Source organism: Nipponia nippon, unplaced genomic scaffold (assembly GCF_047370975.1).
Source record: "Nipponia nippon isolate SJK-2023a ecotype South Korea unplaced genomic scaffold, ASM4737097v1 scaffold_5, whole genome shotgun sequence".
NCBI lineage: Eukaryota > Metazoa > Chordata > Aves > Pelecaniformes > Threskiornithidae > Nipponia > Nipponia nippon.
Genome location: NW_028262369.1, coordinates 49,377,975 through 49,391,364, shown reverse-complemented (window position 1 = coordinate 49,391,364; position 13,390 = coordinate 49,377,975). Strand labels below are relative to the sequence as shown.

Below are 13,390 nucleotides of genomic sequence, written 5' to 3'. Positions count from 1 at the left end.
CCCCCGCAAGCGCCGACCCCGCTCACTCCCCCCCGAGCCCCCCGCCCCGGGCCGCCCCTCCCCGTCTCCTCAGGGCGCCATGTTCCCCGCCCCCGCCGCGTTGCCGTGGAGCAGCGAGGCCCCCCCGGCGCCGCCGGCCGGGGCTGTCCGCGGCGTTCGCCTGCGGCGAGCGGGCGGCGGCGGCGGGGCAGCCGCGGGCCCTGCCTGCCGCGACGCCCCGTCAGCGGAAGGAGGAAGAGCCATGGCCGAGGCCTGGGCCGGCTTCTCGCAGGAGGAGCTGCGGCGCCTGCGGGGCCAGCGCCCAGGTACGGACCGCGGCTGGGCTCTGGCGGGGGCCGGCGCTCGGGACCGGGCCGGCCGAAGCGCCCGCCTCGGTTAGCGGGGGGCAGCGGGGCCGGGCGCGGCGCGGAGCAGCCTCCGGGCCCCCGGCACCCTATCACCCCTCGCATCTGCGCCTCCGTCCGTCCGTCCCCTCAGCCTCCCCGTCTCCTCAGCCCCGCTCTCGACACCTCCATCCATCCCCTCGGCATACCCGTCCACCCCGGCCTGTCTGTGTACCCTCAGCCCTCCACATCCTTTCCCTCAGCCTTGACATCTCCCATGGGTTCCCACCCCCTTAGCCCTCGCATTCATCCCCCGTATCGGTCAGCCTCGGCCTCCTCATTCAGCCCCTCGGCCCCCTACATCCGCACCTCTATCCATCCCCTCAGCTCATCCAATCCATCCCTGCATCAAACTTCTCCTCAGCTTCTCCAGGCAGCCCCTCGTTTCCCCCAGCCAGTCCCTCGGCCCCTCCAGTCCAGGCCCCATCTCTCCCTGCTCCCCTGTCCCCCATCCAGCCCCTCTGTCTCTCCACCTGCAACCTCTCTGTCACATTTCCAAACTCTCCAGCCCCTTGTCCTGCACCCACATCTGTCCACTACCCCACTCATGTTCCCAGCCTCCTTTTTGCCTATCTGTCATCTTGTTCTTCCCCTGTTCTTCGCTTTATAAATCCCCAGTTTGCCCACCAGACTGCCTGGGACCTTTCTTTAGCCCTACATCCATCTCTCCATGATTTCCCTAACAGTTGCCTCACTCCTACCTGAGGTTCATCCTTTATTCCTGCAGTCCGGGCCCCTTATTCCTCCCTCTCCTTGTTTGGGATGCTCAGATCCTGTAAAACTCCTGATTCTTAGGCTAACAAAACATTTCCAGGTTCCTGGGTTTTTCCCCATGTTGCCTTCCCTTGACACCCTGGCATGTCTTTCCCTTATGTTGGTTTTGCACCAGTTTGCTTGCCCAGAAAAGCTAATTCACAGAGTCTGTCTTTGATCTCAAGATTTGGTTTTAATCCTGTTTCTCCCTCTCATCCATTGATAGATTTGTATGAACCCTCAGAGCAGCAGCATCGCCCCCACACTGTGAATAAGAGTCGGAAGCAAACGCAAAGAGAAAAAGCCCTCCAGCAGCAATGTCAGAAGCTGGGACTGCAGGGTGGAGCAGCCTCTGTTCCTCCTGAGCAGTTGCTTTCTGTACCAAAACACAAGCCTGGTCATCCTCAGCAGCCTGTGCCACCGCCTCATCCTCCTTCAGCGGGAGATCAAAGGCAAAGTCACAACCGAGACCAGCAGAAGGAAGCGACGCTGGTAGATCCTTGTAATGGCAGTGACAATGCACAGACCCGCCCTGCAAAGCCAAATGCTGAAGTGGAGAAAAAGAAAGTGGCATTGTTAGTAAGTCGGTAAAATCAGGGGATGGGCCTTATTCTGTATTGACTCATTCTTTCATTGTACAGTAAAGTGAACTTTCCTGTATCTAATAGGAAGGTTTGACAGATCATGTTTACTTCCTCTGGACTGAACCTTTGTTTTTCATCTCTACTTGAGTTAAACCTGATTCAAGACCGAATTCTGTAGTGTAATCCATGCACACATGCACCATGCTGTCTTCAAATAATTTCCTGTGGTAGTGGGACTGTACATCATAAAGCGCCCAAGATGCAGGACAATCTTAATGGTTTATGAAGACTTAATCTCACCATCATGATGCGTAGACAAGCCAGCAGCCACAACAAAAAGCCCTTCTGGAAGCAGATATGCCATGATTTGTGTAACTTTGTGTTTCCCTTCACAGTATTGCTGCAGATTTGTTAATGCCAAAAGTGTCATTAAGGAAGTAAAATTTCAGGTTTAAGCAGTTCTCTAGCTTTTGTGATTCAAGATGAGACCAATCTCAAGGCTCTCACCCTGTGCATCAGCCCATAGTGGGGTGTCTGTCTCCCTCAGAAGCTTCAGACTGGCACATGTGAGAGAGAAAGGAAAAAGTACTGAACATGGCTCTCTGGGATTCTGATTGAATGTAGCAATTACTTAGTTCATCATCCAGAATTCAAATAGTAGCCTATAAAAGGAAGCTGCTATCTAAATGCTAGAGAGGGCAGGCATTACCAATATGGGAAATTACTTGGTTTTACCTCTTCACGTTTGTTTTCCTGTCTGTATCCAAGTGCTAATTTTCTTTTTCTCCTCAGCAGGCAAAGCAAAGTGTGAGGGGCAAAAGGATGAATTCTTTTTCTGGGGCATATAGTTTATTTTTAAAATACTTTAACAATGCTGCTCCAGCCTTGAGTTCCTATGTAGGTCCAAACTTTTCTGCCCAATATAATCAACAAATACTAGCTGGCCACCAAACTCCCATGCATAATTTGTATTCCCCCAAAACAGGGATCAGCAGCTTTGCAAGTGTGGTGTGCCAGACCCTATCTCTGGTTAGATCTGCCTGTAGGATGTCAGAGGGCACTGAAGGCGCTTCCTGCTGGAGAGGCAGGACTGTGGCAGTCAGCAGCACTTGTGTGGAGAAGCAGAGCGTGGCTTCTCTCAGATTCAAAACTCAAAAGGATCTGGGAGGTTCTGTTTTGCACAGATGTGCCTTGAGAGGCTGCAGGTGCTAGCCATGCTGCCTGCCATTTAGCTGCCTGGCTCCTGGCTGGGATCGCCTACCTGCAGATAGCTGACCCTTCACCAGAATAGCAGCGCCAAGTTCCTCGTGTGGGTGCAGCTCACCAGTAGCGCTGGCTGTTCAGCTCCTTCCTGGTGGTGAAAAATACAGACACTGTTTGGCTGGGGAGAAGATAGCTAAAGCTTTGCAGAGAAGTTTTTCACTCTGTGGGGAGCAAATGACATTTAGCTGCAACAGCCACCCCCTGAATCTGCTGAATTCATCTCAGACTGTGCACTTCAATTCAAATCTTATTAAAAATATTTATCTATATGAGGTTTTAGGAATAGGGTGATGAGAAGAGGTCTGAAGAGATATTCTTGTGCAGAAATGGTTGTTAAGATTAACATAGCTGAGTTACTTGGGTATTTTTAAGCTAAGTTATTTTTAAGCTGAGACTTCTTGAGAGAGGGTATGAAGAACGCAGCAGGGTGGAAAAGGGGCAAAGCAGCTTTTGTTTCTCCTTAATCCTGCCCAGTTGTGTTGATGCAGGTTGTCCTCTCTCCCCTGAGGCCTTGCCTTCCATGCTCTGGGGCTAGTCGTGTCTCTTAGTAGAAGTAGCCGAGGAAATGGAATCCATATAACTCTTTCCCTGGTGGCAAAAGTGAATTCTCGTTCTTCCTCGTTGCTCATTTTCATCGTAACTTTTACCAGCCTTTCATTTGTATCAGTTTAATTATTTCGGGGCTGTATTGTAAAGCAGACCTGTAAAAATACGTGTTTTATGGGAAAAAAAAATTCCAAAAAAGAGGCTGCGTTGGCAGACTGAACTGATAACGACTTCTAGCAGCCAGTAGGAAACCTGAAACTGCTCCTACCTAGTGGGGAAGCACATCCTTTAAATGAAAAATTCCACCCATTTCTGAAAAAGCACAGTATGCTCTTTCTTCCAGCCAAGCTGAATTAACCAGCAGCTTACTTGGTTATGAAGATTTTTGTTCTGATCAGCAGATTTCATCTGGAAATGTTTTATTGGTCTGAATGACTTCTTACAGATGATTCTTCTTTCCTCAGAACCGAAACCTGTTTATTGTTCCTTTGACATTTTTAGAGTTTGCTTCAGGAAATATGATGGTGATTATTTGTGTCATTTGGGGAACAGGGAGAGAAATGAACTTTCTATTAATTTTGATCTTATTGTCAATGAGCAGACAGGAAAAATCACGATGGGAAATCCTCCAGCAAGAGCAGCGGCTGATAGAAGAGAAGAATAAACGCAAGAAGGCACTCCTGGCCAAAGCTATTGCTGAGAGGTAAGGGGCTATGCTGCAGCATGGACTGAGGCAGGGATTACTTTTCATCTGCAACCAGTTGCATATCTTCATTTTAAATCTCACTTTTTCCTCCTCTCTGTGCTCTGTATGTACTGCTCCACAAGTGAGCAGCTGCGATCTACATTTCCCTTTGATGACAAGTGCTGGCCAAGAAGCTGTGACTAAGCTTTCACACTTCCAAAGCTGCAGCTCTGTGTGCAGATGGAAAAGTTATTACACAATTCGAGAATTAGCTGAAGTCCTTGTGCCTGTTTGGAAGCTGGGTGCTTGTATGCTCATCCCTCTTCCTGATTTGTTTTCACTGGATTTAAGGAACTTTTATTTGATTCCTAACCTATGAAAGGAAACTATAGCTATTTCTGTTTGGGCTTTTGACTCTTTCTTATTAATATGTGAAAAGTGTTGAAAAGAGAAGACTATCAACTTTAAGTTTAAGAAGGTACCGTTTTACTACTGGCTGATTAGAAAATTATAAAAATTCACATGTTCTCACAGTTGTTAGCTCTTGCTTTCCAGTTGACCAGACTTTAAGGTATTGTACAGTGTTGTCCGCTGAGATAGTTTAAGACTACAGGGAAGGCAAGGTTTGTAGGGACGGATATTGGAGCAGCTGATGACACTGAATGAAGGAAGGAGATGTGAAGCTTTCAGGCTCACAGTGCTCTCACAGACATGTGTTATGTTCTGCCCATCAAAGCTCTTGAGTAGCACAAATGAACATAGCCAGTACCGTGCAGAATATTCTCTTTGAGGTTCTGAAGATTTTGTTTTCCTTTGCCAGGCAGCGGTAAAACACAAGTACATTTGGTCTGAGCCACTATAGGACAGCAAACGTGGGCCTGACCACCAGGCTGGGTTCTTCCTTCTGGAAGCAGAGCATGAGGAGAGAGAGGAGGACTTGGAAGGTGATAGCTAGGGAGTTCTGTCTGACATCCAAAGGCCGCCTTCAGGCTCCAAGCAATAGTACAGAATGTCTGTTTCTCTCCACCTGCATCAGCTGATCTAATGAGAGGTGGTGTCACTTCCTACAAATCTAGTCTTGCTTTCAAGTACCCACTTTGGGGTGTAAAGCAGTGGCTGAAAAGCATGGTTTTGCTGGTGGTGATGAATGACAGCAAAGTGACCTGGTGTAAAAGCTTTTTGAAAGTTACTTAGCTTGCTTGGGAGTGAAATCCATCAAAGCTTGCTGCCCTTAGCAACATTTAGTTTTCAGAACTTAGGAATGAATAGGCTGAGTTGAAAAAGGTTACATAAGGCTTGATTGAAATCCTTTGTGTTTGATGTAAAACTTTCCATTGACTTCATTGGGATTTGGCTAGGCCTTTTGGGAATAATTTTACAAAATGGAAATCAAGCTTAGGTTAGGTGACTTTTTGGCCCCTACTAACTGGGCTTCTTTGAAAGGGGATATTTGCAGGGCTAAATACCCTTCCCCCTCTCGCTCCCCCCCAAGCCATTTCCTGTTTCCTTACACTGAGAACTACTTAGATACAGCAGCTTCTTGTGTGTTTCCACAGTGAAGAAACACAATCCATTTTAGGCACTTTGATTATAGTCATTACGTAATTTTGCCGTAGTCCTTTAATAGCAGGCATTTTAGATCCCTGTGGATATTAAAAAAGATCAAAAGTCTTAAACCATAAAGGAGAAACCTTCTGAATAGCCCTTAAAGAAGTTAGTTGCTCTGCAAATGAAATGGGGCCCATTATGTCAAGAAGAGAGGCTTGAAAAGGAAAAAAAAATGCATCTTCCTTTTGCAGATCCAAAAGAACTCAAGCTGAAACAGTGAAACTTAAAAGGATTCAGAAGGAGTTACAAGCTCTGGATGACATGGTATCTGCTGACATTGGCATCCTGCGGAACCGCATTGATCAGGCCAGCTTGGACTACTCCTATGCCCGGTAAGGGACAGATGGGGAGGAGGGAATAGCCCTGCCTGAGCGGAGGGAGAAAATGCTGTTTCCTGTCACCGAAGTAGTAATGGAGTTCTGTCATTGTAATAATGTGTAGTTAAAGCGGTCACAGTCTGGGGGGCTTTCAAATCTTAAGGTAAAAGTGTGCTTTTTATTTCCTAATTTTTCCCTTGGAATCTGGAAACTGAAGTAGGTTTTCTGACTGCAGACTGTGCTTTCCAGCTTCATGCTGTCACGAGACATACTTACTGCTTTAACTGTCTAGTTGTCCACAAGCCCTGCTTTATTGTTTCAAGGTTGTTTATTTCTTCTCATGGGGAAAGAGTTTTTTTAAAAGTCCTAAAATGAAAGTCCTTTTCAGGGGAACTTGGTTGTTGATGACAGCTCTGGTCCTGTTGGAATCAACGGGACCAATTAAGCTTAAAACGTGTAATACTGCTGAAGTGCTTTTGGAACTGGGACCAAAAATTGAAGGAAAAAGCAAGCTTTCACCCTTCACAATGTGCCTTTAATCACTCTGGTTCTGATGAGTTCCTTAAATGTAAGAAATTAATCGGAACACCCTATTAGTTGTGGGTAAACCACAACATCAGTAGATAAACATCAGCATGTTTATGTAGCCATTTAATAAAATGGAAATGTTTGGTTGCGGTTTTTAGTTCATGATTCAATGTGTTAAACGTGTATTTCTCCTTATGGCTTCTGCTATACGTTGACCACAGCCCAATAAACATGGTAATTAGTCTTTAAAAAAATATCAGTGGTAGCTAGAAAATAAGGATTTTTTTTTTTTGTAATTATCATTTGAAATACCTAAGATTAACTGTAGTTTCAGTAGCTGAGTGCATATGAATACTGAATTTCATATCCTCAAGAGGAAAAACATTTCAATGTATTTCAGGCTTAAGTCTGGTTTCTAAAACCATTAAATGCTCCTGGAAATTTCCTTACCCAAATTTTGTAATAATGCATCTATTTGAAATGCTTAATGGCTAAACAGCGTGTAACACAAGCAGCTCTGATGTTTGGAAAGCAGTTTTTAATGAAGATAACAAAATGGGATGCTGGTAGGACAAAGGGGATAAACTTTACAAAATACTTAATGACTTTCGTGAACTTGGTAGGTCTTTCTTTTTGTGAGGGAGGGATTTGGAAGCGTGAGTTAGATACTTTCAGTGTTGTAGTTTTTATGCATTATGAGCCAAAGGTGATTTACTTTTAAGTGGTGTCTTTTCAAGCAATTTTTTAGTTCTTGCCTTATATTTTAGGGCTAAAACACAAATAATTTCAGTGGATCAAAAAATGCAATATTAAATAGTTCTGAGCACATACATAGTTAGGAGCATTTGACAATTGCTGTGGAATGGAATTTTCGTTAATATGATGTGAAGAATATGTGTGAATACAGCCCAAAGTTTTAGCTGTGCAGAAGTTTCCAGCATAGCATTAGTTTTTCCATTTGAGTTACCTGGCCCAGGGAAATCTTGACTTTCTTGTGAGGGAAATGTAAGTGGGCATCTTCTGCCCACTGCAGACATAGCCTTTACAGCTGGGTCAAAGTTTTGTGATTATTATATAAAGGAACATATTTGGGAAGGCTGTTCTAAGTCTTATTTCCTTGTGTTTCCCTAAGCAAAGGATCTCTCCTATCTTTCTGTTGCTTTGTTTAACCAGATACTTGAATCTGGTTTTCTAAAACAGCTGGATTCTTTATTCAGCCACCTTACTAACATTAGTTTTATGAATGCTCTGTAAGGTACATCATGTAGGCATTCTGCAAAAGCCTTTGCACGTTCCCTTTCCTGATGAGCAAGACTGCATCTATCTTTCTGTTAATTAAACCAGAATTAATATACAGATTCACTGAATGTAGCGGAAGATGCATCACTAATGTGGAGACCAACCATTAAAGTGCTAGATCTCCTGGATGTGTTAGCCTCAATAAATATTTGGAATATTTCCTTTCTGCTATATTTGTCATGACAGGAAGTGCAAATTGGCAGGAGGTGTGTGTTGGGGGGATGCTTACAATAAAATTCTACATCTGTTGCCACACAAAAGTTGTGATCACTATTGATGTCATATGCTGTGTCAATCTGTGCTTCTCATGATTTTCTGATATGGGTGGCTGGAAGAGTACACTTCTAGACCAGATCGGAATGTAAATGTGTATAGCACCATTGTAGCATCTGTATCTGTTGGGTGGATGGTTGGATTAGAAAAAATACAAAACTGTTTTGCAGTGTTTCAGTTCACTAGATAGGTGTTCATTAGAAGTGTGAAAACACTACAGTTTCTAATGGTTTCTTTCTGCTGCTAGTGATGCATCTCTTAAAACAGGCAGTAAAAATGCTTGTTTGTGATTCAATCTGTCGATTTCAGACGAGCAAATTAACTCTTGGAATACAGCAACAGTGGAGGCTAATGTGTCAAGAGGAGAAGATTTGATCGATTCACACTTATTTTCTTCCCTTTTACTAATGTAGCAGCATGTCATGGAATAACTGGCATAATGCATTGCAGAGCACCTTGCATTTCAGGGATGCTTAAAGTATCTGTCCGTGTGTCAAGTTGTAAAGTGCTTTGAGAACTAACCCACTAGAAATGATGATGATTTTGCAGGAAGCGGTACGATAAGGCTGAGTCGGAGTACGTGGCAGCCAAGCTGGACCTCCAACACAAGACGGAGATTAAGGAGCACCTCACGGAGCACCTGTGCACGATCATACAGCAGAATGAACTCCGCAAGGCCAGGAAGCTGGAGGAGTTAATGCAGCAGCTGGAAGTGGAGGCAGATGAGGAAAATCTGGAACTTGAGATAGAGGTGGAGCGGATGCTGCAGCAGCAGGAGGCAGAAGCAGGGAGACAAGCCAGCCAGTCACACAATCATGCCGGGACAGCTAAGGAAAACCCCACTCCCAATGTTACAGCACGGGAGAGTGAGCATGCTAACCGTGCTGCCGCTTCTGCTATTTCTGAACAGTCGGTTCGGGCTGAAAACTCTGGTACCAAATCCCTCTCCAATATGGACAGCCAAACTCAAGCAGTAAATGTGACTCCAGGAAACTCCTCAGCTTGTTCTGATACATGACTACTATATTCACATAGGCCAGACGGTTATGGACGATATGCTCTCTGCAGGCTTGTGTGCTGTATGTTGTACCTGGGTTTCTGCCATGCCAGTAATATGCACTTCATTTCTCTTTTCCTTTAATATTGTTTTCAAATTTTAGAGGCTCTTTTTTTCACAGGACTCTCATTTGGGGTTCACCATCTGTCTTCATCATTCTGGTTTAAGTTCGTGTTCTAATGCCCAGCTCTTCATGGGGCTTTGTACATTCCTGAAACAGGATACTTGGAAGCCAACAATAGGGTTTTTCCAAGGGCTTTCAACATATTGATATCGCAGGTACCTGTTCCAAGCAGTGTGCAAGAAATACATATCTACAGGAGGAAACATCTCGACTTATTCTGCTTTTGAACATATTCTGTCCCCTGACAAATGTGATAGGATGTTTGTCTTCCTTTGTATCTATAAGGGATTAGTTTTCAACAGTTTTTAATCCTGTGAAACCCAAGTGCTTACTTTAATTATCTTCGTAGCTGATACTCTTTCTTGCACCTGATCTAAAGGAAATTCATATATTGAGGCAAATTGCAAAGTCAGTTATAATATTTCCTATTTATCACTTTGCCTATTTCTTTCAGATCATGCTGAATTACACAAAGCTATCGATTGATAACATTATTATCTATGAAATCACAGCAGCTGTGATTTAACAAAAATGATGGGTTACAGTTTAAGACATTGCAGAATGTAAGATGTAGAAGTAGAAACACGCAAAAGAGACCATGTTACAATTAAAGCTGTTTCATTACAAACATTTTTCTCTGTCGTAGTTGCCTTAAAGTTCCAATAGTTAGCCAGGGATCTTGTAATGAAGAATCCCCACTGTATATTGGAAGTGAGCCCATTTTTATATAATATTCAATGCATTTTCTTGCCTGAAGAGTGGGTTTTTACCCCACAAGAAGTTCAGCTGGTTTGCTCTGTTGTTGTTGAAAGGCTTTAAAAAGCTATTCCAGGTGGAAAAAGTCTCGGGAATTAAAATAGAGGACGTAGGAAAACCTCCCATAGACCTATGCAGCTGCAAACCATGGGGACAGTGTTCATAGCTATCCACTTTGTAACAGAGGAAGGCTGCTTTCATTGTGGAAATGGTTTCTGTAATACCTGACCTGAACGTGTCAGTCAGAGTTTATGAATGAGTTACTGAATGATGCCATCCAGTACATAGATGGGACACTGATTGTCTCTATGGCTTTAATAGTGGAAAAACATGTCACTACATTTCATTTTTATTCTATTAATAAATCAATGCATCTTCTACGCAGTATGTTTACCTTCAGTTGTGATATCTGATGCTAATATACATATCCAAGACTGGTTTTCCAGAGCAGGTGATGAATGACAACATCAGGTATGTCCTTTGGCAACTTTCCGCTGTGTGAAAGTAAAACCTGGAACAAGGCTGTTCCAAAATACGAAAACTTATGAAGCAAAGACATGATAGGATACAGCTTGGCAGGAATCTTTTCAACTAACCGTGGCCCAGGCAGCGGTGGAAAATCTCTACTGGTGCCTCCTATACCCAGGAGAAAGAGGGATAAATCTGTTTCCTAGAGTAGCCACTCATAATCAGGGCTGATTGAAGTTAGAAAACTCCGAAGTAACATTTGAGATACGTATGAAGCATTGCTCTGTTGTTGCTAATACACTGCATTCCCTGTTATTTTGCTGGAAGACGTGGCCTAAAAGCCAAAGATTTGAGTCTATTGTGAGAAAACTGTGACTGACTTCCTTTGCTCTGTTTGCAGTTGCAGAACAGCTTGTAGCAACCTCATTATGGTTTTCAAAACTGGATACCAGTAAGCGCAATAATAATTTAATTGTACCATTCTTGTTTCCATCCTCTGCAGCTGTCCCCAGTTGCTCCTCAAGAGAATCTCAGTCCTAGTGGATAGGTCTGTTCCTCATTACAGTTGTATTCAGCCCATCAGGAGACATACAGAAGAGCATCTGACAGAAGAGTTGAATTGTAATGGTATTTACAGGAAGCACATGCATACCATTTTGCATATAATTTGTGTTTCTCTAGGAGGCTAAAATATGATTGAAATAGTCCTACTGATTGCACCTTGTTGTTACGGATAAGATTATTGTTTGAATTCCTCAAACCAAAAAAGGCAAAAAATTGAGTCCAAAGATCTTTTTGACAGCTGCTTAAGAATATGAGTTTCCTTGAAGGGAATAAGTTCATATCCAACAAAATTACTTGAAAGCTGAAAAATTCTTATGTGCCATCCTGATAGTGCTGGCACTGTTTCTGCTTGACAGGGAAGATGTATTGTTAGAATCAGCAGTTTCTGTTCTCTTACAAGTCCCTCATCGAAGTTCTGGCCAGTTCTATCTGTCTTCAACTTCTGAGCTTGCAAAATTAAGCGAACTGGCTGAAAGCCACATGAAACAGACCTATGAAATAACAATAGGCAGCCTAGCATTTGGTCGCTCTCTCTAGACAGGGAGCTCAAAGAGTTAAATTGTTTGATCTGAGTTACGAAGCCTTTCTCTGACGTGTGATATAAACCACTACCATGGTGTCAGTTCCACTTTGGAAGTTCGCAAATGTTTTGATGGGTGCCAGTGTGCCGGTTTAACATTCCCCCTATGCTGGAGCCAAGGAGTCCAGTCATAATTGTAACAACATGTGTGCTGGTCAGAAATGCCAGGAGATGATTTTGGTGCAACAAAAGGGTTGGTTTTTTTCCTTGTTTTTCCCTTAAGGAAAGGGAACAGTTGGAATTGATAGTCTTCAAGCAAAAGCCATTTCTACCTTTGTAGTAGTTGATGCATCTTACACTGTTTGGCTCTGCTGTCACTGGAGCGCGTTGAAGGCAGGTGGACTGTCCACTCAGCTAGCGTGTTGTATCTTCAGAAAAAATGGAAAAACTAGAAGTTCAGCATAAGTCAGGAATGGGTTGGGTGGGCAGATTTTTAAGTGAAGGCCTTTTGCAGGTAGAGGTAGAAGTCTGAATGCGAAGCATCCTGGAGTTGAACACCTATGGCAGGGAAAATAGAGCAATGCATGATATCTGACAGTAACACTGCAGGGCTCATCACAGGGAACATGCGTTCTCTTGTGGCAATGTAGCCATTTCTGGGTTGGGCCACTGCATTACCATTATGGGAGGAAGTGGAAAACACTGATACATACCACTGTGAGAATGTTACAGAGCACAATATAATTGCCCATGTTGCAGTTTGGCCAGGATGTCGGGATTAACACTCCCCCCTCTGTCAAGAAATGTTTAAATGAGCACAGATGGTCATGGCTCAGCCTGGGGTTCCCATGGATGTCTAGTGTGTGGTGTAAAACACTTGGACAATCCCCAATCTGATTGTATATCTAGCCAGCTGAAGTTGGGCTCTCAAGAGGTTTCAGCTTAGGGTAGCTGTCTGGGGAGAGACTCGACTTCTCTGTCAGCCGTTCTTCTTCCTAATACCTTCTGCGATGCAGTGGAGTCTTCCCTTTGAGCCTGCATCCCTTCTAAACAGAAAGAGGAAAAACTAGTAAGAGTGAAAAGTAGTGACTGGCCTAGTGGTTGGAGGTGCTGTGTTTCCTGACCAGCTTTACTAAGAACATGCTAGGAAGGATTGCATATGGGAAAGTTACCCTATTCTGGGGAAGTTCTGGAGCCAAAGAAAGGGGCAGAGCACTACTGAATTGCCTCCCTCACTGGGATTCACTCCATTCTGCATTGTCTGCTTAGGACAGTAGGATCTATAGATTTTCTGTTCCTAACACCCTTTTCTCAACGTTCAAACTTGGATCAAAACCCCTTGTGATATGAATTGCCCTAACGTGAGGCCTAGTACTTTACTAGATGCCCCTTATGTGGGATCTTTGAGCAGCTGTTGGTCCTGGACTGAGTTTGGTACTTCCATGTGATTCTGTGTAGACATAGCATCTTGGGTGTCTATGCTCCGCTCTTGGGCATGCCATAGCTATGTATAATGGTTCATGCAGTTGCTGAGAGCTAGATGAAATTTTTCTGCAGGCCTGATCCAACCCAGAAATCATATGTTCAACACTTTGGTATTATATCATGGTTCCTTTTCTAATTCTGTGGATATAAGCAGGTGTGGTGTGCAAGGGACAAAGG

General features: G+C 43.9%; 1 protein-coding gene across 1 annotated transcript; it reads left to right on the top strand.

Annotated features, from left to right (window-relative positions):
• The first annotated feature begins 172 nt into the window (after positions 1–172).
• GORAB (golgin, RAB6 interacting) lies at positions 173–10,549 on the top strand. Its single transcript, XM_087734097.1, has 5 exons — positions 173–305; positions 1,363–1,711; positions 4,131–4,232; positions 6,014–6,154; positions 8,789–10,549. The coding sequence occupies exons 1-5, from the start codon at positions 242–244 to the stop codon at positions 9,255–9,257; spliced, it is 1,125 nt and encodes a 374-aa protein (XP_087590223.1). The 5' UTR covers positions 173–241; the 3' UTR covers positions 9,258–10,549.
• Positions 10,550–13,390: the final 2,841 nt, after the last annotated feature.

Excerpts from the sequence above, each read along its gene's own strand:
- GORAB (XM_087734097.1), top strand. The coding sequence starts at position 242 with ATGGCCGAGGCCTGGGCCGGCTTCTCGCAGGAGGAGCTGCGGCGCCTG. Across the intron at positions 306-1,362 it reads CCTGCGGGGCCAGCGCCCAG|ATTTGTATGAACCCTCAGAG; the intron begins GTACGGACCGCG and ends ATCCATTGATAG. Across the intron at positions 6,155-8,788 it reads TTGGACTACTCCTATGCCCG|GAAGCGGTACGATAAGGCTG; the intron begins GTAAGGGACAGA and ends ATGATTTTGCAG.